This window comes from Phyllobates terribilis, unplaced genomic scaffold, assembly GCF_046119375.1.
Source record: "Phyllobates terribilis strain yellow unplaced genomic scaffold, ASM4611937v1 Scaffold_7__3_contigs__length_470593459, whole genome shotgun sequence".
Taxonomy (NCBI): Eukaryota; Metazoa; Chordata; class Amphibia; order Anura; family Dendrobatidae; genus Phyllobates; species Phyllobates terribilis.
The window spans coordinates 421375424-421402776 of NW_027362767.1; the positions used below are offsets into that span (position 1 = coordinate 421375424).

The 27353-nt window shown below is 48.2% G+C and overlaps 1 protein-coding gene across 3 annotated transcripts in view; it reads left to right on the top strand.

The window, feature by feature from the left end:
- The window catches only part of LOC141153303 (olfactory receptor 1N1-like), a 75726-nt gene extending 49187 nt beyond the window's left edge, over positions 1 to 26539 (top strand). For all 3 annotated transcript variants that reach the window (XM_073638019.1, XM_073638017.1, XM_073638018.1), the window contains one exon: positions 24879 to 26539. In XM_073638019.1, the coding sequence (XP_073494120.1) occupies positions 25068 to 26003 (936 nt within the window). In that variant the 5' untranslated portion in view covers positions 24879 to 25067 and the 3' untranslated portion in view covers positions 26004 to 26539. The remainder of the gene's footprint in view (positions 1 to 24878) is intronic.
- The last annotated feature ends 814 nt before the right edge of the window (positions 26540 to 27353 follow it).

Here is a 27353-nt window from a genome sequence, read left to right on the forward strand (position 1 = left end):
TTGTTTTAATATTGGATATACTGTAAACGTCAGGGGCGTCACTAGAGTGGGAGCAAGGGAAGCAGTTGCACAAAGGCCAAGGAGCCTAATGGACCCAAAAGTTCTTTGGCCCATATGAGAAAACAATATTAATAAAGACCCAGGATAGTTGGTGGTGCTTTTGGAGATTTCGAATTGGGCTTCAAGTTATGCCACTGGTGGAAGTAATTGTAAAGTGTCAAAGTACCTAATAAATTTAGCATCGAACAGGTATTGTGTAAAAACAGCCATATTGGAAAAGGAGAGTTGGCGGAATTCGATATTTTGGAAGTAGAAATGGATATCACAATGGCCCAAGTTAATAAGAGCAGGTAAACCCCAAAAGGAAGCTGTTTGATCTGTTCACCTACCCACTGAATGAAGCTGTAAGGAGATGGACATATTGCTCACATTACCTCTTAAGGCACGTGTGAATGGTTGTATTGTGAATTGTAATGTGCGTTTAATGATGTTAATATTGTTAATTGCACTACAGTAGGGAGAGCTAGAGTTAATGGTTGGGATTATGTGACATGCCGAAGTAGTGCTGTTGCAGAGTGTTACCTGCAGAAGTGGCGCTGTAGCTTTAAAAGCATTCTGGAACTATTAGAAGCAACACAAGCACATGAGACAGGAAATGTTGTGCTCCAGAAGCATCCAGCAACTAGAGGGGTTAACACAGTCATAGGAGAAGGAGTGTTTTAGCAGAGCCCCAGGAGGATTGTGGGTAAGTTGTTTACTGTCTGGCTGGAGCCGAAGAGAAAGGTGGTGTGTGTGTGTTCTGCTTCGGACAGAAGCGCCCCTGCAAGTGAAAAGGATTCAAGTCAGGAGTGAAGCTAAGCACAGGTCGGGTAGAGTTCCTGAACCAGCAGTGCAGAGTATTGTCAGGCAGAAAGATAAGGACTGGAAGAAATGGTGTCACAGGGATCATCTCCCTCAGAAACCCCCCCCCCCGCCTCTTCCATCTCGCTGTGCTGTAAAGAATGCGGTGTTAATTAATGTGCATTAGAACTGTGCTGTCCTGTACGCACTTACCCACTTCTCTACCCATCCCTTTGGCCTGGGATAGTTTACAGAATCTCATGGCTTAAAGTGCAACGTTAATACGGATGAGATGCAAATTTACTTCTCTAGACCAGATTCTGCTGCTCTGCCCCCAAATTCCAGAGTGTCTATGAGATATATCCTCAGTCTTCTCCTTACGCTTTTTGATACTCCACATGAAGATAACTGAATCAAACATCTCACTCAACTTCCTTCTATAGTTATTATTCACAGTTAATGGGTCCACACTCGCCCCAATTTTACAGGTCTGCAGCCTCAAAATAATTTTAGATTCCAACCCACATTTAAAACTGCAGTACAAACTTTTTTCCACCAACCCAAAAACATTTCTTAAATCTTATCCTAATCTTGAGTCAACAAAAAAAAAAATGCCCTCCTCATCTCTCGCTTACACTATTGTAACTTCCTTCTTGGTGAGCTCCCATCCAACACCGTTGCACTCCTCCAATCTGCTGTCAGCTTTGCTGGCCAGTTAATCTTCGTCACCCTTAGTTTCAACTTCTTGCTACCCATTTCTTACCAAATTAATTTCCAAATATTACCAATTACATACAAGTATGTCTACAACCTCCATGCATTTCTATACTAATTATTACCTTACCACATGTAACCTCTGGTCCCTACAAGACTTCCTTATTTGCTCGCCTTCTGTAAGCCTCTCATGCAATTGCCTCAAGATTTCTCCTGTATAGCCCCCATACTGTCAAACTCATAACCCCGACACATTAGTGTCATCAACACCATTGAAACAAAGCAAAACTAACTCTCCATCATTTCAAAAAACCCTACAACAAACCTGCTGACGCTACAAAAAAAAAGATAATATAAATTGTCACTATACATTACAAGGAAAGAGCAATAACGTTGCGTGACATCCAGAAGAAAAATCACATTTTACCTTGGAAAATCCAACGACGGAGAGGGAGAAAGCAAAACGCAAAAACATAGTCGTGAAATCCTCACGATACGTATATGATCTGAGTGACTTCCTAATGATTTATTCACTTCATGTCCTTCCTTTACACTTAGGCTTTCCAGAGTCCAGACTACAAAAATAAGACAATTAGAATGTTGGATCATCATCTGGACCACCACGTCTGTATGAACATCATCTCCTGCTCCTAATTAGGAATTGACAAGACATCAATAAAAAAAAAAAAAAAATGTTGATGTTCAGTGGAGTTCTCGCACCTTCCCATTGATTTCCCTGCTGTGGGATTTGGGAAATTAGATCTCGGGAGTAAAGTCACATGGTTTCTTACTTGCCTCATCCAATCATGTCTCGTTTCCACCAGGATGTATCCTGCACATGGATTAATGGGGACCAAAAATTAAGCCGCGCCGCCAACACAGCTAAGCTCCACCCCCAGGGCAATCAATTGCAAAAAGTTAAAATACCATTTTTCATCCGTATGCCACACTGGTTACTGTGCAGCTGCTCGTAGCCTAGAGACTCCTTACTGCTCACAACACAGAGCAGTCTGCAGAGTCTCCTAACACAGGCTGCACACAACATGAGAAGAGGAGTCGGAGAATGAAGCAGTACTGGCTTCTCCCTCACAGGACGTCCTGCTGCCAGCGCCACATGCCGGAGAAGGATGCTATGCTGACTGTAGGAGCTGTCAGTCAGGAACTGAAGAGTTATCTGTCTGTCTCTCAGCAAGGGCCCACCGGGGATTTCACCGGTACCCTGCCAGGCCAGTTCGACTCTGCATCGGTCTATCGGCGGCCCAGAGAGCCAAAATAAGAGCTGAGGAGATGCTGATGGGCCCCCTCGCTGCTCACTTCAAGGAACAGACCTCCTATGGAGAAGTTGTTGGCTTTGACCCGCAAGGGGAGGCATGGGTACATTCATGAATGATCCTGGAAACAGCATTTATGTAGAGAGGCGGATGGTGGCAAAGGAATACCTCCCCTGGAGGCTACATAATCTCTTGCGGGAGAGTGAGTAATGTTCCTGAAGTTGCTTGGCTCTCGTAGGTGGTACATGATTGGTGTGACACAGGACTGTATGGCGGCAGATGTGAGGTGGTGGAAGGCCGAGAGCTTTCGAGAGGACCGTGGAAGCAGACCAAGCTGAAGGTGCTACATCGAAGGGCACCAGGAGAGCGCAGGTGATGCAGGGAGCAGTGGCCCATTTCTACATGGCTGGGGCCCCTATGGTGTCAGAGGCCAGGTCGCCTGCAGACCAGGTACAGGGAGACAGAGCAACAGGCAGAAGATGAAGGGTGTCCGAGACCACTGGAAGAGGAGGAGGAAGAAGGAACTGACACGGGGTGAGCAGAAGAGTACAATTAATAATAAAAGAAATGCTTTTGGAGTCGGAAGCTAGAGAACGCAGTGTTGTGATGGTTGCACCCTCATTTTGAAGGCCAATAGTCCATCGGGTCTATGACCCACGTATCCAGGGCTCCCTCACGGATGGCTAAAGTTGTTTTTCTTTCGTTTTGTTTCTCACTACTCTGCTGGATTGAGACATTTCAGCCACTGGGGGTCCTACACCTCCAGCCAAGGACTGAGTCTGACCCAGGGAGGATGTCGTCCCTAAGGGACAGTGTGTGTTCCTGTCTCTTACACGAATGTGAAGTAAATAGACTGTGTCCCCATCCTACGGACTGATAAGGGGACAAATGGACTCTGCACTTGATGTGAAGGGTTACCCTTATAAGGATGGACTGTGCCGTGTTCTTGGCTTTTGTTGGCTTGAGAACCCTCGTTCAGACGTGCTGGACTAACCCGAGGAACTGGTGCCAGGTTGGCAGTAAAAGTGAGATAAAATGGACTCTTCCAGGGTCCTAACAGAGTGGGACCGGATCTGTGTCTTAAAAGAAAGACTCCAATTTGTCTGGTCTAAGTTATGTGCAGGAGGTTAACTGATCTGGTTTAAGTAATGTGCAGGATTGTGTTGGTGTTTTTGAGGTCTTGAATGGCAATCATTAAAGAAGAGGGAAATGTAAGGAGATGGACATACTGCCCACGTTCCCCCTTGAATAACACTTGAATGGTTGTATAGTGTAAGCTGAATTGTCATGTGCGTTAATGATGTTGGTATTGTGAATTATTCGACAGTAGGGAAGAGCTACAGTTAATGGTTGTGATTAGCCCAGAGTGGGAGGGACTAAGCTTAAGTAACAGTTTCCCGTGAGTAGGGGAGAAAAGGCCCAGAGTGCATAGAGAACAGACTTTGGGTCTGATGTGAGCAGAACAATCTATACCCCTGATGAAGCCACACATTTAGAAGTGATACACGTGAGGTGTTTACCCTTATCTGCCTTTTTAATCCTCCTACAGGTCTCCTCCATATTATTTTTTGATCCAACATGGTTGTGCTGGTAGTATGCTACATAAGTATTCTGCAACTTTTGCACATATTTTAGTGGCATTCTCTTTATATCTTTGCAAGGTTATTTGGATCTGCTTTAGTACTTTATACTGTATGGTTCACTAAGTTCATATTTGTATATTGTGTCCATTTACTTACTGTTATGTATTTTTCATGTTTCGTTATACACCAACACTTTAGTATATTTAGTTGGACATCGTTATTGTCAGGCCTTCTATTAAATCTGGCACTTAGGTGGGACTAAAAGCCTTACTTATGCTTTTTTCCCCGTTTCAACTGCATAGCTTTTTAGCCTTTTACTTGTTTTTTTTTTATGGGCATGTTTGGTTGTGTTAGAAAAATATTTTTGTTTATTCCTTGAAGGTGATCCTCCTGTTTGTTTTTTTTTTTTTTTTGTTTTTTTTTTTTTAATACTACTTTTTCTCTTCTTACCCACAGCACAAGTCAACACACCCAGCCAGGAGCGCCCATTTTTATGTAACCTGCCGGAGAGTAAGAGATGGGTATGAGCCTTTGAAAAGAATTTGAACAGTAAAGAACCTGCACCAGTTTAGGACTCAAATTAAAAACCTAGATGTCTGGAGTGGACAGAAGTCCTGAGCATCGAGTGATGAGTCCGTGGCACCAATCCCTTGGTCTACACTTTGGCTCATTTTTCAAGCCTTGGGAGTGACAAGTTTAGTGGCTCTGTTGATGGTGAAGCTCCAGGAAGTTGAAGTGGTGGAGTTGGTTCAGCGGAAATGGAAGATGGTAATCCCGACAACTACAGCTGAACTTTTGAACACCAGGAACTCTCCATGAAAGTCAGATCAAAGGGCAGTTAAGCCCAGCAAAAGGGAGATTGAGTGTTGTCCCCCTTGCAATGCTAAACTTTTCCCCCTTGGTTCATCTCAGGTGTCTTTTTGTTCTAAGTCAGTGTAGTCTCTGTTTACCACATCTTGTTGTCTTTGCTCTATGACCTCTTTGCTCTGTGAGCTGCTGTGTACGGTGCTGCTGTATTAACCCAAATATGAGTAATACAATACTTGTTTAGTGTTTAAATAAGGTGTCTCAGCTTCTTTTCTTCAGGATCTCCTGAAAATTGGTCAGTTCAAACAAGCGGTGTGGTCCAAGCTGAGTTTTGCCTGTGCAGGAGGCATGAGGCTGGTCAGATCCAGCAATCTGGCCGGCTTCAGCATGGCAAAAGCAGGCTCTCGTAAATCATAGAGCCTGCGGCAACATTGGGCTCTTTACTTCGGTAACCGGCACCTCCTGGGTGTTCGGTAACCTACACAAGGAGCTGTACACAACGCAATTCTCAAGAAAAGAAGGATTTTTAATTTCAAAGATTTTTAGTAAGATATAAGGTAAATTGGAAAATTGCTTTTTATGTGCACCTTGCAATTTTAAAAACCTAAAAACTTGATACAATCCCTTAATGGTTTGCAGTGCTGCCACTTAAAGAAGGCTTGTCACTTGCTCAAAAAACTGAGTTAAATACCTTTTTAGAACCCTAAGCTTCAGCGATATTGCCACTTTCTTCCATTTTGCGCTGCATTGCTGACGTGCCCCCAGGGCAGTGGGGTACTCTGTGTCCGGGCCTATGGATGCTGGGGGGGAATATGTCAGTGGCTGACCCGATCCATGGCCCAGGGCGGTCAACAAAAAGGGGATAGTTTATATGGGATTTGTAGTTTGATCGTGACGCCACCTGTGGTTTCTGGTAATTTGTACCAGCGCTGCTGCAGACCTCTGAGGCAGTTGATAGGCAGCAAGGATGGAACAGCTCCCCACAGGTGGAGCGGGCCTCAGGGCAGTGTAGAGTTTGATGGTGGGTGGTGATGCTGGGGCTTGTAGTGCAGTCGGGATGGCGCAGCTGAAATAACTGATGGAGGCAGTGGAGTGAAGTTGATGTGCCCCCGGGGCAATGGGGTACTCGGCAGCCGGGCCTATGGATGCTGGAGGGATATGTCACAGTGGCTGGCCCGGTCCGTGGCCCAGGGCAGTCAACCTAAAAGGGAATTGGAACTTGGATAGAAATAAAAATAAAATTGTTTGTGACGCCACCTGTGGTACCTGCTGCAGACCTCCGGGGGTGATGAGATGGCAGCTGGGATGTTTCTGCTCCCCACAGGCGGAGCGGGCCCCCAGGGCAGTGTGGAGTTTGGTGGGTGGTGATACTGGGACTTGTAGTGCAGGTGGGATGGCGCAGGAGGAGTAACTGACAGACTGGGGATTCGCTTCAATACCTTTACTGGTGCTGATGTCAGGTACAGTCCAGGGTACTCAGTAGGATGGGTGCACTTCAGGACTACTCCCCAGTGAGCGGGTATAAGGCCTCCTGGTCCGTATCTGCCTCTCTGTATGCTCCTAGCCAGCCTGCAACTGGGCCTAGCTTATGTCTCGTTCTGTTCCTTCACCTGTCGCTTGGTAGTAGGACCTTCTGCTGGCAACCACTATCCCTGGTAACGCTGGGGCCTTCGTGGTTCCTAGTCCTGTTAAGGGTTTAGCTTCAGGTCGGCCAGGGACTTGTAGTCCTCCTGGTATGCCGGTGATCCCTACTGGGTATAAAGGACCCTGTAGGCGCGGACCCGGTTTCCGGTTTGTATATCGGGGTGAGCCTATGATGCTCCTCTGCCCCCTAAACTCCTCTCTCCTCTCCTCTTTGCCTTCGGCCGCACTCGGGGCCCTCAAAACTCAGCAGCAGACATGCTGCGTCTTCACTGCTCTCAGCGTCAGTACGCTCTCTCTGAGACTGAACTGCCTGGCTCCACCCTCCATATATATATATCCCTATTGGGCTCCCTCTGGTGGTACGAGGTGGAAGGGTGGAGGTGTTTGTATGTAATGAGGGCCTCTTGTGGAGAAGTCCATCCGTGCACCCTGGGTCCTGTGGTACCTGTGAACAGCAGGGTGCCACACAGTCATCCGAGTTTTACTCACAGTTCTTATTCAAGGTTCTCAGGTACACTGTACGGGTGTCCGACTCCGTGTCGCACTGCGTCTACCTGACCAGGGGTTCAGCTCTTCCTCAGATGTGTCAGGAGCGCTTGACAGAACCCCGCTTTCTTTATGTTCCTAACTAGACCGACTTCCCGCGCTGGGTCTTCTCCCTCCTGCCCTGCGCTTCCCACACACAGTCCCGATCGGGTGCTCTGAAGTCCCTCTGGGCAACCTGGAATTCCCGGACCTACTTGACCCTCACGGTGACTAGGATGAGACTGTGGCAACTGCACCATGGAAGTGCAGAAGCCTCCGGTTTTTCCAGCCGAGACCTGGAGTAACACGGCTGGTCCAGGGGCTGGTCCCCTTCTTGCGGCCTGATCCCTCTGACACCTGGCAGATTCGGGGCGTACGGGTGCCGTCCTGCACTCACTGTACCCCCTGGGATCCCTTCTGTAGAACGGAGCCTTCTGTAGAACGGAGCCTTTCTCCTCTGCTCCCCTCCTGGGCCTCTCTCACTAGGCCCCAAGTGTGGAGCAGAGCTCCTAAAGAGACTCTGCTCCCCTCCTTACTTCTCACTACTTCTCCACCGACACACCTCTGCCACCCTAAGATGGCTTCCCTTTATATACCTCCTATTATGGTGCTCCCCTACTCTACATCCTCCACCCACACCCACTACTGGTTCCCCCTACCTTTGGTTCCCCCCACTCCAGCCAGGGACAGCAGGAACCTAATGCATCTTGCCATTCCAGCCAGCCTGGAGTAGTGTAGTGTTGAATGCGGGTGTTGGGCTTCCGGGCAGCACTCCCTCCTTACCTGAGAGAAGGAGACACCACACCTCTGGGTGAGGTGCAGTACCTCTGTGGTGACTGAACCCTCAGGGGCGCCACATTACTCCCTTACAGAGATATTCACATTTGTTTCCTGTGGAGCACAATATGTGAAATCTGTCTGTAGTCCAACTGGGCATTTCTTCAGAGTCTTCTCTAGGGGCGTGCACGGTTACTCCTCCCTCCCAGATGCTGCCAATCGCATGCCTTGCAGCTAATCAGGAGGGATTATCATAGCCTGCATACAAGCAGAAGCAGGGAATACAGCAACCATTTTGTGGTGAATCAGGATAGTGAAAGGACGTTAATTCCGATCACTATGGCTAAACGAAGTCTATAAAACACAAACTGTATACAGTATGTGTGACAGCACAGTTACTAGACGATTAGCCATACAGTATATGTTGATGGCACTTGGATATTTCTAAGGCTGTTTAATTAAAAAGCTGGAAAGAGTATCAATACAGTCCTAGAAGACATGATGTTAGAGCTGTATTTTCTGAGAAATTTGAGGTTTTGGAGGAGTTTATTTTTAGTCACAATGAATCAATTAACCATACATTGAATTTCCTGGGAAAGTTTGGTGAAAATGAATTTCAACAGATTTTCTCATCTTTACTTATTTGGTAATGTGGAAGTGGAGCGTTAAGTAGGGTCACGCCAACCATGGAAAAGTTGGATGGGGAAGCTTGATTTAAAACTCCTACCAATATAATCCCATGGCTGCCACCTATACAGCCTCTATTGTGTGGACACCTCTATAATTAGGTTATATGTGGAATAATAACTACGCAATGAACTTCAGTTTGACACTGATGTAGAGGTGCTGAACAAGCAGGGAATGTTGGGAGAAGGGAACTCAGCACCACGTGGTGTTATGAATGCAGCTCCGGATGAGAGTTCAGCTTAATAAATGCGTGCTATACCTCACTTTCTGTATTAAATGGCAATACAAAGTTACTGTCCTTAATATCACGTCAATTACTGATAGATTTCATCATGCTTCATTCTATTGATGTGTATGCAAATACCCAAGAGAATCTATACCTGAAAAAGTATCTATAAATAAGTGCCCCCTAATTACCAACAAGTTTTTCTTATGGCAACTAGGGATTAATTACCACACACTAAATGGTATATTTATCAGGAGTGGTCTGTGCTGAGATCACACGAGGCACCTGATTGCAGCCCCACGTAAGTACAACACGATAATCCTAGACTTAAGCAATGTAGAAAAATATGCCACCACCAATGTACTTCGTTACAGAAACAGTCCTGGGAATATTTTATAGATTTGTATAGAGTACGAGAATAGAAAGAAGGACGTTTTTTCTTTTCCCCAGAATAAGCTTCTCTATTGACGAAGTCCTTTACCCATGGGTTATGTTTGGTATAGTACTCAATCAACCCCATGTAAGTGAACAAGACTGGAATGTAATAGCAGATGAGCACAATAAACAAGAGTTGTGTTTATCCGATCACCCGTGACAGCACCTACAACGAGAGGGGATCCGCCCTTCCAGGCAGGAACCCTACAGAATAAAAGGGCGGCGACTCTCCACCACCTCAGTTGGTTTCCTGTCCTTGAGGGGGAACCTTGTTAATATGGCGGCAGAAGAAAGAAGAGAAGATTATTCCCAATGGGCGAACCTTAGACAGGCTTACCTGTTGAAGATCCGGATATGACTGAGTGGCGCCCTGCCTGGGGTCTGCAGCTCCAGCTCTGTGCATCAGTGGAAAAGCTGCTGTGGAACTGCGCCCCTATCTGTGGTCGGCAGATCCAGCTCTGCACGTCAGTGAGAGAGCAGCTGTGGACCTGCACCCCTGTCTGGGGTCGGCAGCTCCAGTTCCATGCATCAGTGGAGAAGCTGCTGTGGACCTGCGACCCTGTCTGGGGTCGGCAGCTCCAGTTCCATGCATCAGTGGAGAAGCTGCTGTGGAACTGCGCCCCTATCTGTGGTCGGCAGATCCAGCTCTGCACGTCGGTGAGAGAGCAGCTGTGGACCTGCACCCCTGTCTGGGGTCAGCAGCTCAGCTCTGCACATCAATGGGAGCACCTGTTGAGCTGCACCCCTGCCTGGGGGCAGCAGCTCCAGCTTTCATCGGCGCACTATTGGAGGCGCCCCTGCCTGGGATTGACCACCCCAGTATTGCTCAGGCATGGACGGATGGAGAGGAACATGCCTGTGACTCGTTCCAGACTCCGAATCCGTACAGCTGGTGGTGAGCGATCTTCGTGAATGTTTACCTTGTTTATAGGGCCCTTTCCTTGTTATGGTTACTAGGAAAGGATGAAGGATGTTAGCGCAAAACTCAAAAATGGGGGTGTGTGCGCTCTGTAAGACCCCATCTGGGCAAAGGGCATCGTGCTTTAAAATTGGCTTCAGGATGGGAGCTGGACCTTAGACCTCTAGGCTAAAGTTAGCCACATGTCTGGGCCGCACAGAGCCTCATGATAGGCCTTCAGAATTTACCACAAAAATGAGCCTCTATCTGCTCAGTAAATGTTAAACTAACACTGAGGTTTTTACTGTTGTCCTCCAGTCTGTTAACACCATGTGCTGTCCAATGGATGGAGTAAATACAGCACATGGTCTCTGTGAAGGTCTGCTGTCCAGCTGCGTCTCGTCAGTTGGCTCCTTCAGGTGGGGCTAGTCTGACAATTGATATTTACCACCCAAAGGAAAGGTTTATCCTTCATTCAGATGGATTACTCTTTTAAATAAAAATCTGAGCGCAGTGCCTTATAAAGCCTCTTTGCGCTTCACAAAGAGCACATCATAGCTCTTTATATCACATCATAGTGCCTCATAGCGCTTCATGCCACATCTTAGTGCCTCATAGCACATCTTGGTGCCTCATAGCATAGCGCTTCATAGCACATCATAGTGCCTCATGGCACATCATAGCATAGTGTTGCTCCCTGCTGCGCACTGGTGCCACAGAACCCAGAAGGGTGCATGAATGGACTTCTCCACAAGGGGCCCTCACACATTCACACACCTCCACCCTACCACCTCAGACCACCAGAGGGAGCCCGTTAAGAATATATAAAGGGAGGGTGGAGCCAGGCAGCTGAGTGACTAGTCTAGAGTCAGAGAGTGTGCTGGCACTTAGACCAGTGAAGAGGCAGCACGCTGGCTGCTGTGCTTAGGCGAGCCAAGACCTACAGCACGAGTGGAAGCTTAGTGAGGGCCCTGAGTGTGGCCGAAGGCAAGAGGAGAAGGAAGAAGTAGCGAGGGGGCAGAGGAGCATACCAGGCTCACCCCGAGATATATACCGGCCACTGGGTCGGTGCCTACGGGGTCCCTTCATACCCAGTAGGGACCACCCGAACCCCTGGAGGACTACAGGTCCCAGGTTTACCAAACGCTGACTACAGTACCAGGGCTAGGAGTCACGGAGGCCCCAGCGACCAGGGAGAGTGATCTCCAAGAGAAGGCCCTACCACCAGGTCAGCAGGTGCAAGAGAGAGACAGTAACCAAGCTAGGCCTAGCTCCAGGCAGGTCAGAAGCTTAGCGAGTAAAGCCACGGATCAGGAGGCCCTATACCCGCTCACTGGGGAGAGTCCAAAAGTGCACCCTTCGTCCGGAGTACCCTGGACCGTGCCTGCATCATCACCAGTAAAGGTACAGAAGCTTACCCCCGTGTGAGTGTCCGTCTTTCCTCCGGGACCGTCCTGCCTTCTCTCACCAGCATCCACCATTACCCCTACACTGCCCTGAGGCCCGCTCCACCTGTGGGGAGCCGTTCCATCATAAGCTGCCCTAACATCTGCCTCAGAGGACTGCTCCACAGCGGCGGCTCCCTTTAGCCGCATTCCACAGGTGGTGTCACGAACTTTACAAATCCCCTATAAATCCCCCTTTTTATTGACCGCCCTGGGCCACGGACCGGGCCAGCCAGCGTGATATCCCCCACCGGCATCCATAGGCCCGGCTGCAGAGTAACCCCCACGGCCCAGGGGGCGCGTCATCTTCTAGCGTCACGAACAGGATTGCGTGCCCGCTGCCACCGGGTACTGTGCGCCTTAAAAGACTAACACTTACTGTGGTGAAGATTTCTCACCATTTCCGAGGTTTCCCGCCATTATCCGCCATTTTCCTGTCGCCGCGCGGGAAGAAGAGGGGCGTAACCGTGGGAATTGGAGAGGCGTAACCACTGGAAGCGCGTTAAGCCTAAGACACGCCCTGCCCCTGACGTCGAACCAGGAAGCGTCAGGTCCTGGAAGGAGTCCAGTGGATGCTCTGACGTCAGATGCGAGCGACGCAAGGTCCTGGAAGAAGACCGTCGCCCGCGGAGCTGCGGCCTACCTGATAAGAAGTGAAGAAGGTAGGCTACGATTTACTAGGGGGGGCGCAACCATGGCCGACGAGCAGCAAGCCGCCGGAGCACCGGTTAACGCTCCTGATGCCCAACCTGCACCCGGCACTGCACAAGCCGGAGCGGCCGCTCCACCAGCAGGGGTCGTGACCCCGTTGATACCCATTGTGATTCCCTCGATGAGTGAAATGCTGATTTGCTGTAGGGCAGCAATAGGTCTCAAGGGACAGAACTACCAGGCGGTAGTGGAGCCCATTAGCTCAGAGCACAGACCTACACTCTTAACTGCTAGAGGGGTGGTTGATGTATGCAATGGAAGGGTACCCGTACGTCTCCTAAATTGTGGGGAGGATGAAGTTAAATTACCAAGATACGCTACTGTTGCCAGGTTGTATACTGTAAATGATGCCATACACACAGTGGAATCCTTGACCCCACCAGATACAGTGGAGGATAATGACTCCGAAGCTCCGCTGGAGGATTGGTGTCAACAGCTCCATGTTGGGACTGACGCCACTCCTGTCCATCAAAAACAAGGTGTATACAGGGTGGTCCAGGTATACGAACAGGTATTCAGCAAACACCCACTTGATTTTGGGAGGATTAAAGGGGTACAACACCATATACCCACAGGTGACCATCCACCCATCAAAGAACGTTACAGGCCCATACCACCAGCACACTACCAGAAAGTGAAGGAAATGTTGCATGACATGAAGAAGGCAGGGGTAATAAGAGATAGCTGTAGCCCCTGGGCAGCTCCTCTGGTCCTGGTCAGGAAAAAGGATGGAAGCATGAGGATGTGTGTAGATTACAGACAGGTAAACCGCGTAACACATAAAGATGCATACCCTTTGCCCCTATAGAGGAATCACTGGCTGCACTAAAGTCTGCAATTTACTTCTCTACCCTTGACCTCACTAGTGGATACTGGCAAGTAGCAGTTGCTGAGGAGGACCGGGAGAAGACGGCCTTCAATACCCCGATGGGACTCTGCGAGTTCAACAGTATGCCGTTCGGACTCTGCAACGCACCTGGAACATTCCAGAGATTGATGGAGTGCTGTTTGGGACACCGTAACTTCGAGACCGTGCTGCTATACCTGGATGACATGATGGTGTACTCCAAGACGTATGAGGACCATTTGAAGCACCTGGCGGGGGTATTTGAGTTATTGTCCCGGTATGGGATGAAATTGAAGCCTTCCAAGTGCCACCTGCTGAAACAGAAGGTTCAGTACCTGGGGCACATCGTCAGTCCAGAATGAGTAGCACCAGACCCGGAGAAGGTCACTGCCATCCAGAAATGGCCAGAACCAAAGAATCTCAAGGAGGTACGTCGGTTCCTGGGACTGGTCGTGTATTACCGGAGATTTGTAAAGGACTACACCAAGAAGGCAGCGCCTTTGCAAAATCTCTTGGTAGGACAGTCCAACAGAGGCAACCCCTCCCCCCCCCTCTTCCAGTGGGGTAAAGAACAGGCTGAGTCCTTTGCAGTGATGAAAGAGATCCTGTCTGGCGCAGAAATCCTGGCCTACCCTGACTACAGCCAACCTTTCCTGCTGTACACTGATGCCAGCAACGAGGGACTGGGAGCTGTGTTGTCACAGAAGCAAAATGGAAGAGAGAAGGTGATTGCCTATGCCAGCAGGAAGCTTCGCCCTACCGAGAGGAATCCAGAAAACTATAGCTCCTTCAAGTTGGAGTTCCTGGCCTTGGTCTGGGCCATCACTGAACGATTCAAGCACTACCTAGCCTCCACTAAGTTCACGGCCTATACTGACAACAACCCCTTGACACATCTAGAGACAGCCAAGTTGGGAGCCATGGAAAAGCGTTGGATGGCCCAACTGTCAAACTATCAGTTCACCATCAAGTACCGGGCAGGCCACAAGAACGCCAACGCCGATGCCCTATCCAGAATGCCTCACCAGTCGGACACTGATGAAGAAGTGGATGACCTGGAGGAGATTGAGCTACCTGCCTTCCACAGAAATGGGATGGTCCACGAGCAGCGCACCTCCAGGAGGTATCGTGGTAAGACACTAAACCCTTTACCTCATCACAGTTGGAAGGAGACCCAGGACAGCGACCCAGTTGTCAGCCGTATCAAGGAACTGATAACCCAGGAAGGTTCCTCCCTGGAGAAGGACGCTCCTCCACAAGCCAAGCAACTGTGGAATGAGAGAAGCCGGCTGTTCATCTATAGAGAGAAGCTGTGCCGAATGTATGTCAACCCTAGGACCAATGAGATGGTATGGCAGATCGTAGTGCCCAGGACAGACATCCAGATGGTGTTGGAGGCCTACCACGATCAAGCAGGGCACTTTGGCTGGAAGAAGCTGGAAACCCTCCTGAAGAGTCGGTTTTATTGGGTTGAATGCAGAGTTCCATAGAGAGGTGGTGCCGGGATTGTGGACCCTGTAGCCTCAGAAGGAAAGACTACAGCAGCCAGAAGGCACCCCTGCAGCCCATGAAGACAACTCGACCCTTGGAGATCGTTGCCCTGGATCACGTCAAGCTGTCACCCAGCAGGTCAGGATACTACTATGCACTGACCATGGTGGATCACTACTCCCGGTTCCTGGTGGTAGCCCCGTCAAGGATCTGACGGCAGAAACTGCAGCAAGGACGTTTCAAGCATACTTCTGCAGGCCCCATGGATGCCCGGATAAGGTGCTGACAGATCAAGGCCCTGCCTTTGAAGCCGAGCTGTTCAAAGAGTTTTGCCTCCTGTACGGGTGTAAAAAGATTTGGACTACGCCGTACCACCCTCAAACCAATGGTATATGTGAAAAGATGAACAATATCGTCATAGACCTGCTGAAGACCTTACCTCTAGAAGAAAGGAATCAGTGGCCAGACAAACTACCTGACCTGGTAGATCTGTACAATCACATACCTATGAGTTCCACCAATTGTACTCCAGCGTACCTCATGAGAGCAAGACCCGGAAAGTTGCCCATGGACCTGGAGCTTGGAGTGGTAGAGCCAGAAGCAGATATGTCCACTGCAGACTGGGATACGACTCGACAGGAGCAGTACAAGAGGGTACAGGCCTGTGTCGAAGACAGTCTAAATAGGGTGAGAGATAAGCAGGAAGCACAGTACAACAAGAGTGCACCAGCAGAACCCTTAGCACCTGGAGAAGTTGTGCTGAAGCGAAAGAGAAGAAGCCACAAGCTTGACGACCAGTGGGAAAGAGAGCCTTACACTGTGTTGGATTCCAGGTTCGACAATAGGAAAACCTGTCTGATCAGTAAAGATGGATGGAGGTAAGACAACTGCAACACTCTCAAGAGACCACTTGAAGTTGTGCCCGGGTCTGTTGAAGCCACAGGAAGAAGCACCTCTTATAGTGACTGAAGAACCCAAAGATGTACTCCATACTGTCTTAGGAGATTTCCCAGCAGATTGGCCTCAACTGGATGGAGCGGTAATAATACCTGTGATGCACTTCTACCAACAGCCAGAAGACTCTCCACTGCAAGTAAGACCTGTAAGTGCCCCGGAAGAGCCTGCTCAGGAAGGATCACCAGTAGAAGCAGAGCCAGAAGGCCCAGTAAACAGTGTACTTGCCAGTCCCATAGAGAGGTTAAGGCAGTTTTACAATCTACCCACACGTAGATCTGACAGGGTAGCAGACAGTGCTAACACACATCAACAACGCCCCAGTACTACTTAGGTCAACACGCAGTACACAAGGCCAGATCCCTGCCAGGTATAAGGAATAAGTTAGAAATACCTGCAGTGTAAATAGTAACCCAGTTGTGCATTGCTTACTGTCATTTTTTATTATATAAACTGAAATTTATATGTGCATTTAGTTACCCGTAAGGGTACAGAGACTTGTACGCTGAGGACTGTGAGCAGCCCAAAAACTGTCCTGTAAATAGTTGCACTCCCTGGAGTGCCCCTTAAGTGACCACGGAACAAAAACCCGTTTGGCGTGGCCGAAGACGTGGTCCAGCACCTGGATCACCTATGCCCTGTAGCCACGCCCAGGGCCTACGTTGAGGGTTTTCAAGCGGGTCCCTCATGTTCCTCATGTTCCTTCATCGGTGAAATGAACACCAGGTTACGGGACTTATTGTAACCTTATTGTTATTATTATAATATTGTTATTGTTTAACCTGTTTTGAGAAAAATGCTTCAGTCCAGGAGTACTGCGTTTTACTAGGGGGGATGTGGCGCCCTGCTGCGCTCTGGGGCCACAGAACCCAGAAGGGTGTATGAATGGACGTCTCCACAAGGGGCCCTCACACATTCACACACCTCCACCCTACCACCTCAGACCACTAGAGGGAGCCCGTTAGGGATATGTAAAGGGAGGGTGGAGCCAGGCAGCTGAGTGACTAGTCTAGAGTCAGAGAGTGTGCTGGCGAGCCAAGGCCTACAGCACGAGTGGAAGCCTAGTGAGGGCCCTGAGTGTGGCCGAAGGCGAGAGGAGAAGGAAGAAGTAGCTAGGGGGCAGAGGAGCATACCAGGCTCACCCCGAGATATATACCGGACACCGGGTCGGCGCCCAGTGACCACCGGAACCACTGGAGGACTACAGGTCCCAGATTTACCAAACGCTGACTACAGTACCAGGGCTAGGAGTCACGGAGGCCCCAGCGACCAGGGAGAGTGATCTCCAAGAGAAGGCCCTACCACCAGGTCAGCAGGTGCAAGAGAGAGACAGTAACCAAGCTAGGCCTAGCTCCAGGCAGGTCAGAAGCTTAGCGAGTAAAGCCATGGATCAGGAGGCCCTATACCCGCTCACTGGGGAGAGTCTAAAAGTGCACCCTTCGTCCGGAGTACCCTGGACCGTGCCTGCATCATCACCAGTAAAGGTACAGAAGCTTACCCCCGTGTGAGTGTCCGTCTTTCCTCCGGGACCGTCCTGCCTTCTCTCACCAGCATCCACCATTACCCCTACACTGCCCTGAGGCCCGCTCCACCTGTGGGGAGCCGTTCCATCATAAGCTGCCCTAACATCTGCCTCAGAGGACTGCTCCACAGCAGTGGCTCCCTTTAGCCGCATTCCACAGGTGGTGTCACGAACTTTACAAATCCCCTATAAATAATCCCGCTTTTTATTGACCGCCCTGGGCCACGGACCGGGCCAGCCACTGTGATATCCCCCACCGGCATCCATAGGCCCAGCTGCCGAGTATCCCCCACGGCCCAGGGGGCGCGTCAATAGTGCCTCATAGCATAGCGCTTTATAGCACATCATAGTGCCTCATGGCACATCATAGTGCATCATAGCATAGCGCTTCATAGCACATCATAGTGCCTTGCCTCATGGCACATCATAGTGCCTCATGGCACATCATAGTGCGTCATGGCATAGATCTTTATAGCACATCATAGTGTCTCATAGTGCCTCATAGCATAGCGCTTTATAGCACATCATAGTGCCTCACAGCGCCTCATGGCCCATCATAGTGCATTATAGCATAGCGCTTCATAGCACATCATAGTGCCTCGCCTCATGGCCCATCATAGTGCGTCATAGCATAGAGCTTCATAGCACATCTTGGTACATCATAGCATGCTGCCTCATGGCACATCATAGCATGCTGCCTCATGGCACATCATAGCATGCTGCCTCATGGCACATCATAGCATGCTGCCTCATGGCACATCATAGCATGCTGCCTCATGGCACATCATGGCATGCTGCCTCATGGCACATCATAGCATGCTGCCTCATGGCACATCATAGCATGCTGCCTCATGGCACATCATAGCATGCTGCCTCATGGCACATCATAGCATGGGGCCTCATGGCACATCATAGCATGGGGCCTCATGGCACATCATAGCATGGGGCCTCATGGCACATCATAGCATGGGGCCTCATGGCACATCATAGCATGGGGCCTCATGGCACATCATAGCATGGGGCCTCATGGCACATCATAGCATGGGGCCTCATGGCACATCATAGCATGGGGCCTCACGGCACATTATAGCATGGGGCCTCACGGCACATTATAGCATGGGGCCTCACGGCACATCATAGCATGGGGCCTCATGGCATAGCTCTTCATGTCACTTAATAGTGCCTCGTGGCACATAGCGCTTCACAGTGCCTCTTAGCGCTTCAATCTGCCTCATAACGCATGTTAGTGTGTCAAAACACATCATAGTGTCGTATAGCATCTCATAGTGCTTCATGGCGCCTTATGGCTCTTCATAGCATAACATATCATAGTGACTCATAGCAGATCATAGTGACTTATGGTGCATTCATAGTGCCGTATAGCGCCTGTTAGTACCTCATAGCGCTTCACAGTGCCTTTTAGTATCTAATGGGGCCTCATAGTGTCTCTCAGTGCTTTAGGGTGCCCCTGTGCCTTGTAGTGCTTTTATAGGGTGTCTGTGCCTCATAGTCCCTCTTTGTAAAGGTACTGGTTCCACAACTAAGTTTATGTCTGACAAAACCAAGTTCAGCGACTGTAAACTGTGCATGGCAAGCTTACCGAATTCAGGGGGGAAAATATCCTAGCCTCTATTTTGAGACAGAGGGTGGCAGTATTCCTGGCTGGTGCTTGGTGGAATGCTGATTGGAGGCAGGTGACAATAAGAGCACTTCCTTAGTTTTGCAGGTTAATAATGAACCTTGTAGGGTTTCACACTTAAAGGTAGGAGGCATCATGTAGTGCTCATACAGCCATTGTGGGTTTGGTCCAATCGAACGCAGTTTTATTGCTTTTTACAGGTTGCACAGAAGTCGTAAACATTAATATTTCTGGTCTTGTCCAAGCTCTGACTAAATAGGACAGACCCTGACTACTTATATAGAGCTCAGCTAATCCAGCTTGATCAAACAAAACAATATTTATCAAGGGTAACCACTGATACTTGTGGAGTCTGGCCTGTGTCTCTGATTAGCTCCAAGGCACATACCATCTGCTCTGCTCTCCAGCAGTCTGACTAAAGTGAATGCCTAGCCTGCTCTAGTGCTTAGCTCTCCAGGTGCCCTAATCAAGACCTGTAAAGCTATTATTTAACTCTGTCCTACCTGGGTTTGCTACAACCCGAAGGGGCTGTAGAGATTCCTGCGTTAGATCATTGGGAATGGACTCTAGAAGACCTGCTAGTAAATCTGCAGTTCCAGATTGCGATATAGTAGTATATGCGTTTAAGGAGGTATACAATCGGGTTCCAATTCACATGAAACATCAAATTTCCTGAGAATAGTTCTTGGCATAAAATGAGGATTTAGGCTTTCAGTTTTTCTCCTTCCATTCAGATGTTAATGAGCCTTAAGGCTTTATTGGAGAATTATAGTAGTTAGGACAACTCTCATATCGAAGGAAGAGGCATTGACAATAGTTTACCTCAACTATTTTGGGATTATGGGCAGATCCATCGAGTGCTGCAGAACTCACTGGGCAGTGAGTAAGAGTTGTGGTCTCCTAAGGTAGAATAAGGAGTCCTGCTATATATCAAAATTAATGAGCAGTCTGGCCACAACTCTGAACAAGGCAATTGCTGTTAATAACTCTTATCTCATACATTCCAGTAGTAGCATGGTCACGGGTACACACCCGGGGGCTGCCTCTAAAGACCCGGTTCCTCTAACCTAAAGAAGCTTTAGGCAGTATATAAGAAAGCTCCATTCATCTATACATGGTCACCTTGTAAAGGTCTTGTCATACAACAGAGTAGCTTTATCTTACATAAACCATTATGGAGGAACTCTGCCAAGATCCCTAATGACACTTGTGTCTAATCAGTTCAGATGGCGAAGTCTCACCTTTTGTTTTTAACAGCACCTCATATAAAGAGGAAGAGAATTGCAAGTGGACCTTTTTAGCCATAGACTACTGGAACAGTGTCAAACCTTCATTGAATAAGCAAGGAATGTGAAAGGCTTTGGATCTAGGCCCATTTTCTGTCCAAAGATGGCACCCTGGGATGTGAATCCAGTGCTTACGGCTTTAACAAGCCTTCGCTTGAACCCATGGATTCAGGGTCTTCACATTAAAGACTATTATCCCGATGGCCCTGACTTCAGCATGGTAAGTTAGTGACATTCAAGCTTTTTCGGTTAATCCTTTGTTTATACCGATCCTAGAAGATGGGTCGGTTCCGGAGCTACAGTACTTTATCTTCCGAAGATAGCTTCCAATTTCCATAAAAGTCAGGAAATTATGCACCCTACTTTCTGTGCTAATCCGGGGAATCCATGGCAGAACAATCAAAGCGGATGTCCCCATCAAGCATTATGTAAGGTTGCGATTCAGTCTTCACCTTGCACCTTCTATAGACACTATAGGCTTGATCTGGGATCTTCTGCTGTCCTTTCCTTTAGGAAAACTGTTCTATAGGCTGTGGTCCCACCCTAACTTTAGAATTTTTTTCTCTATAAATCTCTCGTTGTAGGTGCTGTCATGGGTGATAGGATAGCACTAAATTACTTACCGGTAATGTGTTTTTCCTGAACCCATGACAGCACCCTTATATTCCCTCCCATCACTGGTAGAAGTTGATCACTTCTTTTCCTTCATGGTGTTTGATTCACGTGGTGTGTAGAAGGAAAAATCATGGCATATATAACTATTAAGTAGTGTCCTCTCATGCTCTGTAAACAACTGAGGTGGTGGAGAGGCGCTGCCCTTTTATTCTGTAGGTTTCCTGTCCTGGAAGGGCGGATCCCGTCTCTCGTTGTAGGTGCTGTCATGGGTTCAGGAAAAACACATTACCGGTAAGTAATTTAGTGTTTTTTGGTAAAAAAAAAAGTCTTCCAATGGTGGTCCCCACGCTGTCATCTACTAGACAATGAGAGGGGTGCAATTATAGTAGGTTCAGGAATTGCAAATAAACTCAGGCCTTAGAGCATTGGGAACCCTGGCCCAATAATTCCCATTGGTCCGTAAAAGAAGGCCAAGAGTATTAAAAATCCATGATAAATGGAACCCTTGTTGAAGAAGATTTTGCATTGGGCGTGTAGCGTGGTACGGGGTGGTAGCTTCGGGCTGGTGGTGGAACCTCTGTGCTGCGGTGCAAGGAGGGACCAGAGGGGCCTAACTAGGTATCAACTCGGACTGACCAAGGTCGTACGGCGGCTCAATCGACTCTGTGACCAGGGAGGGACCAAGCAGAGGGACCAGGTGCTACTCTGGGGACCGACCTTGTATGAGAGCAGGTGACTCCCACTGGTCAGAAGGCAGGGACTGACCAGTACAGCAGATGAGCACGGCAGGCAGGCTGACGGTGATCCGGGCAGACGGACTGGCAGGCACGGCAGGTAACGGGCAGGAGCCTCCAGGTAGGCAGGCACGGCCGGTAACGGGCAGGAGCCTCCAGGTAGGCTGGCTGGCAGGCACGGCAGGTAACGGGCAGGTGCTTCCAGGTAAGCAGGCGGGCAGAGCCCATACAGACTGGCTGTAGGCAGACTGTCGGGCTGGAGAGTAGACAAGCAGACGGACTGGGCCTGTAGTCCGGCTGGCGGGCTGGACTTGTAGTCCGGCTGGCGGGCTGGACTGGTAGTCTGGCTGGCGGGCTGGACTGGTAGTCTGGCTGGCGGGCTGGACTGGTAGTCTGGCTGGCGGGCTGGACTGGTAGTCTGGCTGGCGGGCTGGACCTGAGGGCTGAAGCAGAGTATCACACACAAAGCTACAACCTTGCACGGGCACCTCCATATTGGAGGAGGTGCCTTTCATAGGGGAAGTCCTCCGGCCATTGGCCGGGGACTTTTTAGGACGGCGCGCGCGGCCCCTTTAAGAGGGAGGGAGCGCGCGCGCGCCCTAAGCACAGGGCCAGGGAAGCTGCGTGCACCAGCAGCAGCTGCAGGGAGGCCAGAAGACGCCGGAGCAGGACCGCGGCGGTAAGGGGGATGGCGTCTCTGCCGGGCAGGAGGCAGAGACGCCGATGCTACACAGGCTAGGCACAAATCTGCTTTTACGCCCCAGAGAGCTACATGAATGTGTGGGTCCTGGCCCGGTGTGTGGACTTGTGCTTTGAGGGCATCACGCCCATGCAGGCTGCATGTAGCTGGTGGTGTGGGCTGGCCAGGACCATAGGTTTCACAATTCAATAAAGGAGACCATTGTTCAAACATAGTCTTTACTGAATGATAACTAGGCAAAGATTATAGTCTAGGCATAGCGGTACAAAGTCTTATGGTCGTTTCATCCACCGCATAAAGCATTTTCTCACACACCATATCCTTCCTCTGTATTTCTACTCCAGGGCTTTGCAGACACTGTTTCTTCCTACGTCACCACAACCCAGCCTCAACGCTACAGTCCTGATCAGCAAGTCTCTCTACTCGCTCAGCGGTTCCACATCCTATTCCATTACTGGCACCTGGATCTACCGCTTGGAATCCCAACTAGTCCCGCAAACTCAGTCCTGTTTAGTCCCGTTACCTTCAGTGTTGTAAGCTTGGGGGTTTGTGGCTCAGCGTCCTCCCCCTGGACCCTTCTCCTGAAGGCCACTCTGACTAGTCAGTTACTGCTCCTTAGGATCATGCTATCCCTTCTCCTTTAGTCTCCTCTTCCTATGGATCACCCTTCTGGCAGCAATGCTCACTTAGCACACCAAACTCAAACAAACTAAAGAAGGCAGTCACTTGCCCTATCGCTAACCCCACCCCCTATGGGCTAGTCCTAAAGTAACTCTATCTTACTCTGTCACTACCTAAACTACAGTCAACTATCTATCCATACACTACCTATCTTATACACAATACATTACAACCCAATTCACATGACGATGTATACAAAGATGCAGGACCTTATTCACATTACTATACAACACACAAGGCGATTAATGTCTTCAGGGGTAGGAATTTGACAGCACAGTCCACCATCCTTACAGGCACACATGTTTTTTGTTTCGCCACTGGTCATCAGGCGACTTGGCAAAATAAAAGAGGTTGTTCGACACTTCAATAAACCAATGAGCTTATTGGTTCAGAGCTTCTGTGCTGCTGTACAACACTTGATTGTATGGCAGCAGAGTGGCTCGGAAGTTAGCAATGTCAAAGCAGCGGAGTGGTTCAGTTGCTAGAACTTTCTTAGAAGCATGGCGGCTCAGTGGTTAGCATTGGTCATGGAGAGCATTGTAATCATTGTCATCACTGTCATGGGCAGCAGAATGGCTAAGTGGCACTTTGTTTCTGGCAGGTATGTAGACAGACATATGCTTCACAGCAGTCTTTTATTGGGCCGCCCCATGACATTACGTCTACCGGAAGAGCTGGGGTAGTAACTAGGACCTGTACAGTAATTTTTACCTTAGGTCATGACCCCACTATCAGTATTTGGTCAGTATTCGGTCAGTATTTTTTTTCTCAGGAGTGGGTGCCAAAACCAGGTGAGGAACAATCAGAGAAAAGGTATAATAGAAACAAGTCACCAATTCTGCATTTATCACCCACTCCTGGTTTTGGCTCCCACTCCTGAGAAAAAATACTGACCAAATACTGATAGTGGGGCCTTGGCCTAAAACTACATGTCCTCAGCTACTGCAGTTACTCCATCCTTTACTTGCCCTCCTGAATTATATTCAGAATCTATGCGAGTTCTGGTTTGGGGTTTGAATTCCTTTTTTGGACTGATCCTTGGTCTGAAATAATTTTGAGGTCCGATCTTGGGTCTAAATTAATTTTATGGCCTAAATTAATTTTGTTGCCTGGTATGAAGTGTGAATTCAGTTTCAGCCCAGGAATGGGGCCTGAATTTATTTTGGGGTTGAAATGTTGCAAAAAAAAAAAACCCGCAAACAAACAACCCTAACAAACAAGAAGTGCCGCAGCAGCCTGGTATGTAATTGCTGGTATACACTTCAGAGTGTTGTGGAGGTGTTATTCTTTAGAATGCCTCGTCTATAGTTAGCCTCCATAAAGTGCCATGGGAGCCATATTAAAGCTTTATAGAATGTGAGTTGATACAGATCTGTCTGCATGAGTCCTTTCTCATATGATAAATGTACGCAGGCAAGACTTTGGTTTTGTCATAAATGGTGTGGACAGGAGAGGTTGGCCCAAACAGAGCCTTCGCTCCAGGGCCCTGAGCCCATAGCTATGCCTCTAGGTTTGGGGTTTTAGCTAAAGACAGTGAAAGTAGTTTACACCTTCTCCCCAGGTTCTTGTGCGTTTTTTCCAGGTTCTGTATTTTCTTTGCATACCTCCAAGAAGCTCCTCAGGATAATTGGCTTCCTATGAAATTTGGCCCTTGTGTTTTCATCTGAGATAGGAGAAATTAGATTGTGAACCCTATTGGAGACAAGGACTGATGTAAGTGCTGACGATTCCTTTTTTTGCACTGCAGAATATGTTGACGATATGATATATAAGGTGTTTAAAATGTCAAATTTTTCAGTCAATGATCATTTATATTAATTTTCTTTTTTTTTCTTTTCCCTTTCAGTGCACGGTTGTTGGAAAAATTCTTTGAAGCAATAAAAAATTAGGGGGAAAAATTTTTTTACACTCTAGATATCTAAAGTTTTTGGGATCACTCCCCTGAGACCCTCGCCCTGTGTTAATACAGCCCCTCTAACCGTCAAGACATGACTCATGGTGTTTTATTCAAGTACGTCCCCGGTGATTGACCACAATGCACGCCAATCAAACGTCAATTAATTATTTCATTATTAACGGGATAACGGATGACCCTCAACTTCAACTTCCGATCTTCCTACTGGTTCTCCTGATTTATCTCTTTACCTTATGTGGTAACTCGACCATTCTCATTGTTTGCCAGGACCCTAGACTCCATACTCCCATGTACTTCTTCCTGGGCAACTTGTTCGTACTGGACATCATTTGTTCCACCATTACGTTACATAAGATCCTCATACAGTTCATTACCGGTGATAAAACTGTTTCCTTCGCTGCTTGCATGGCGCAGATGCATATGTTCGGCTCTTTAGGTAGCGTTAACCTGTTGATATTGACGGCTATGGGTTATGATCGGTATGTGGCCATCTGCAAACCCTTACAGTATCATATGGTCATGAATACTGAGATATGTGCAAAAATGGCCACTGCCTGTTGGGTTTTGGGGTCTCTACAAATTATTCCTTTCACTGTTATTGTTAGTGGCTTCACCTGCTATACCTCCATTGAGATCAACCACTTCTTTTGCGACATTGTCCCTTTCATGAAAATTTCCTGTAACGACACTTCTGTTCTTGAGATCCTCTTCTTCATCGAGGGGCTTCTTACCATGATCTTGATACCATTTCTCCTAACATTTATGTCTTACATATTTATAATACATGCCATACTGAGGATACGTACCAGCTCTGGGAAACTGAAGGCCTTTTACACATGTTCCTCACACCTCACAGTGGTCATATTACTGTATATGACACTTTTCAGCCAATATCTGACCCCAAACCTAAGTAGCACTTTGGAAGCCAAGAAACTTTTTGCACTTTTTAACACTGCTGCAATTCCTCTGCTAAATCCAGTCATCTACAGCCTTAAAAATAAAGATGTAAAGCGAGCTCTAAAAAGGAACCTGTGTCATGGGAACCCAGGTAAATAGTAGAATTACTTAGGCTGTCCATCATGTCTACCACCTTCAACTTTTCTCAAGCTTAGACATTTGAGCCACAAGTAGGATAACTTTCTGTGGTTAACGTTTCATCATCTACTTTTCTTCTCCCACTAAATCAACCCTCTGAGGCTACTGCTGTAATAGCCCAGCTCAGCTGATGGGCCACCTAGCTGGTGCTATAACTTCTACCCACCTGGAACTCTAGCCAAATTCTTTGTTGAGGAGAAGAATGCTATTCAGAACAGAACGATTTTGCTGATTTGCCTGTACCTTAGTTAGAGTTCATTAACAATTTCAGCAAACAAGAAGCAGAAACTTTGTTCAAGTTCGTTTCGGTTACCTGAGCTTGAACCCCATATAAGTCAATGGTGACTCAAACTTTGGTGCTGTAAAATGGTCATAGTAAGGGCTAAGGGGCTGAAAAAGAAAGCAAAATGGGGGTAAGAGCAGGAAAATTGCCCTGCTAATAAATGTGGATAGGGAAATTACTTAAAATATCATAGAATAAAAAAAAAAAAAAAAAACGTGGGGTCCCCCCTATTTTTAATTACCAGCTGAGGCAAAGCAGACAGCTGTGGGCTGATATTAATAGGCTGGGAAGGGCCATGAATATTGGCCCCTTCCCAGCCTAATAAGACTGACCCTCAGGCACTCCAGAAATGGCGCTTATCCTGATTGCCCTGATACATTACTGACGTCATCGCCCGTGGGACATGACCGCGAGTGACCTATGGAGCCTTGAACGAGCTCGTCATTCCGGCTCTCACGCTGTACTCTGCAAGACCCGACGGAGTACAGTGTGAGGCCCGTCAGTGTCTGTTGCTCCAGTCTATAGACCCCATTCTATGAACAGGGCTCCATACACTGAAAGACCGATGGGGATCATCGTATGACCTCCATGTAGTCTACAGTGGACTGGTGTGGGTTTCTTTATTAATAAATGAGTGAAAGAAGGAAATTTGAGAGGGGTTTTTTTTCACATAAAGATTTTTTTGTGTGTTTATTACTTTTGACTACTGGTTTCGTAATGGGGGGTGTCTTACAGATACCTTTCCATTGACATCAAGCCCACACTCCATTACCCTAATTGCTACCGCACAAGGGCAATCGGGAAGAGCCGAGGCTAAGCGCCAGCTAATGGATGCACCATTTCTGGGGTGGCTGAGGGCTGGTCTTATTAGGCTGGGAAGGGGCCAATATCCATGGCCCTTCCCAGCCTATTAATATCAGCCCCAGCTGTCTGCTTTGCCTTAGCAGGTTATTAAAAATAGGGGGGTCCCCATGTCATTTGTTTAGGGTCCCTCCATTTTTAATAACAGCAAAGGCAAAGCAGACAGT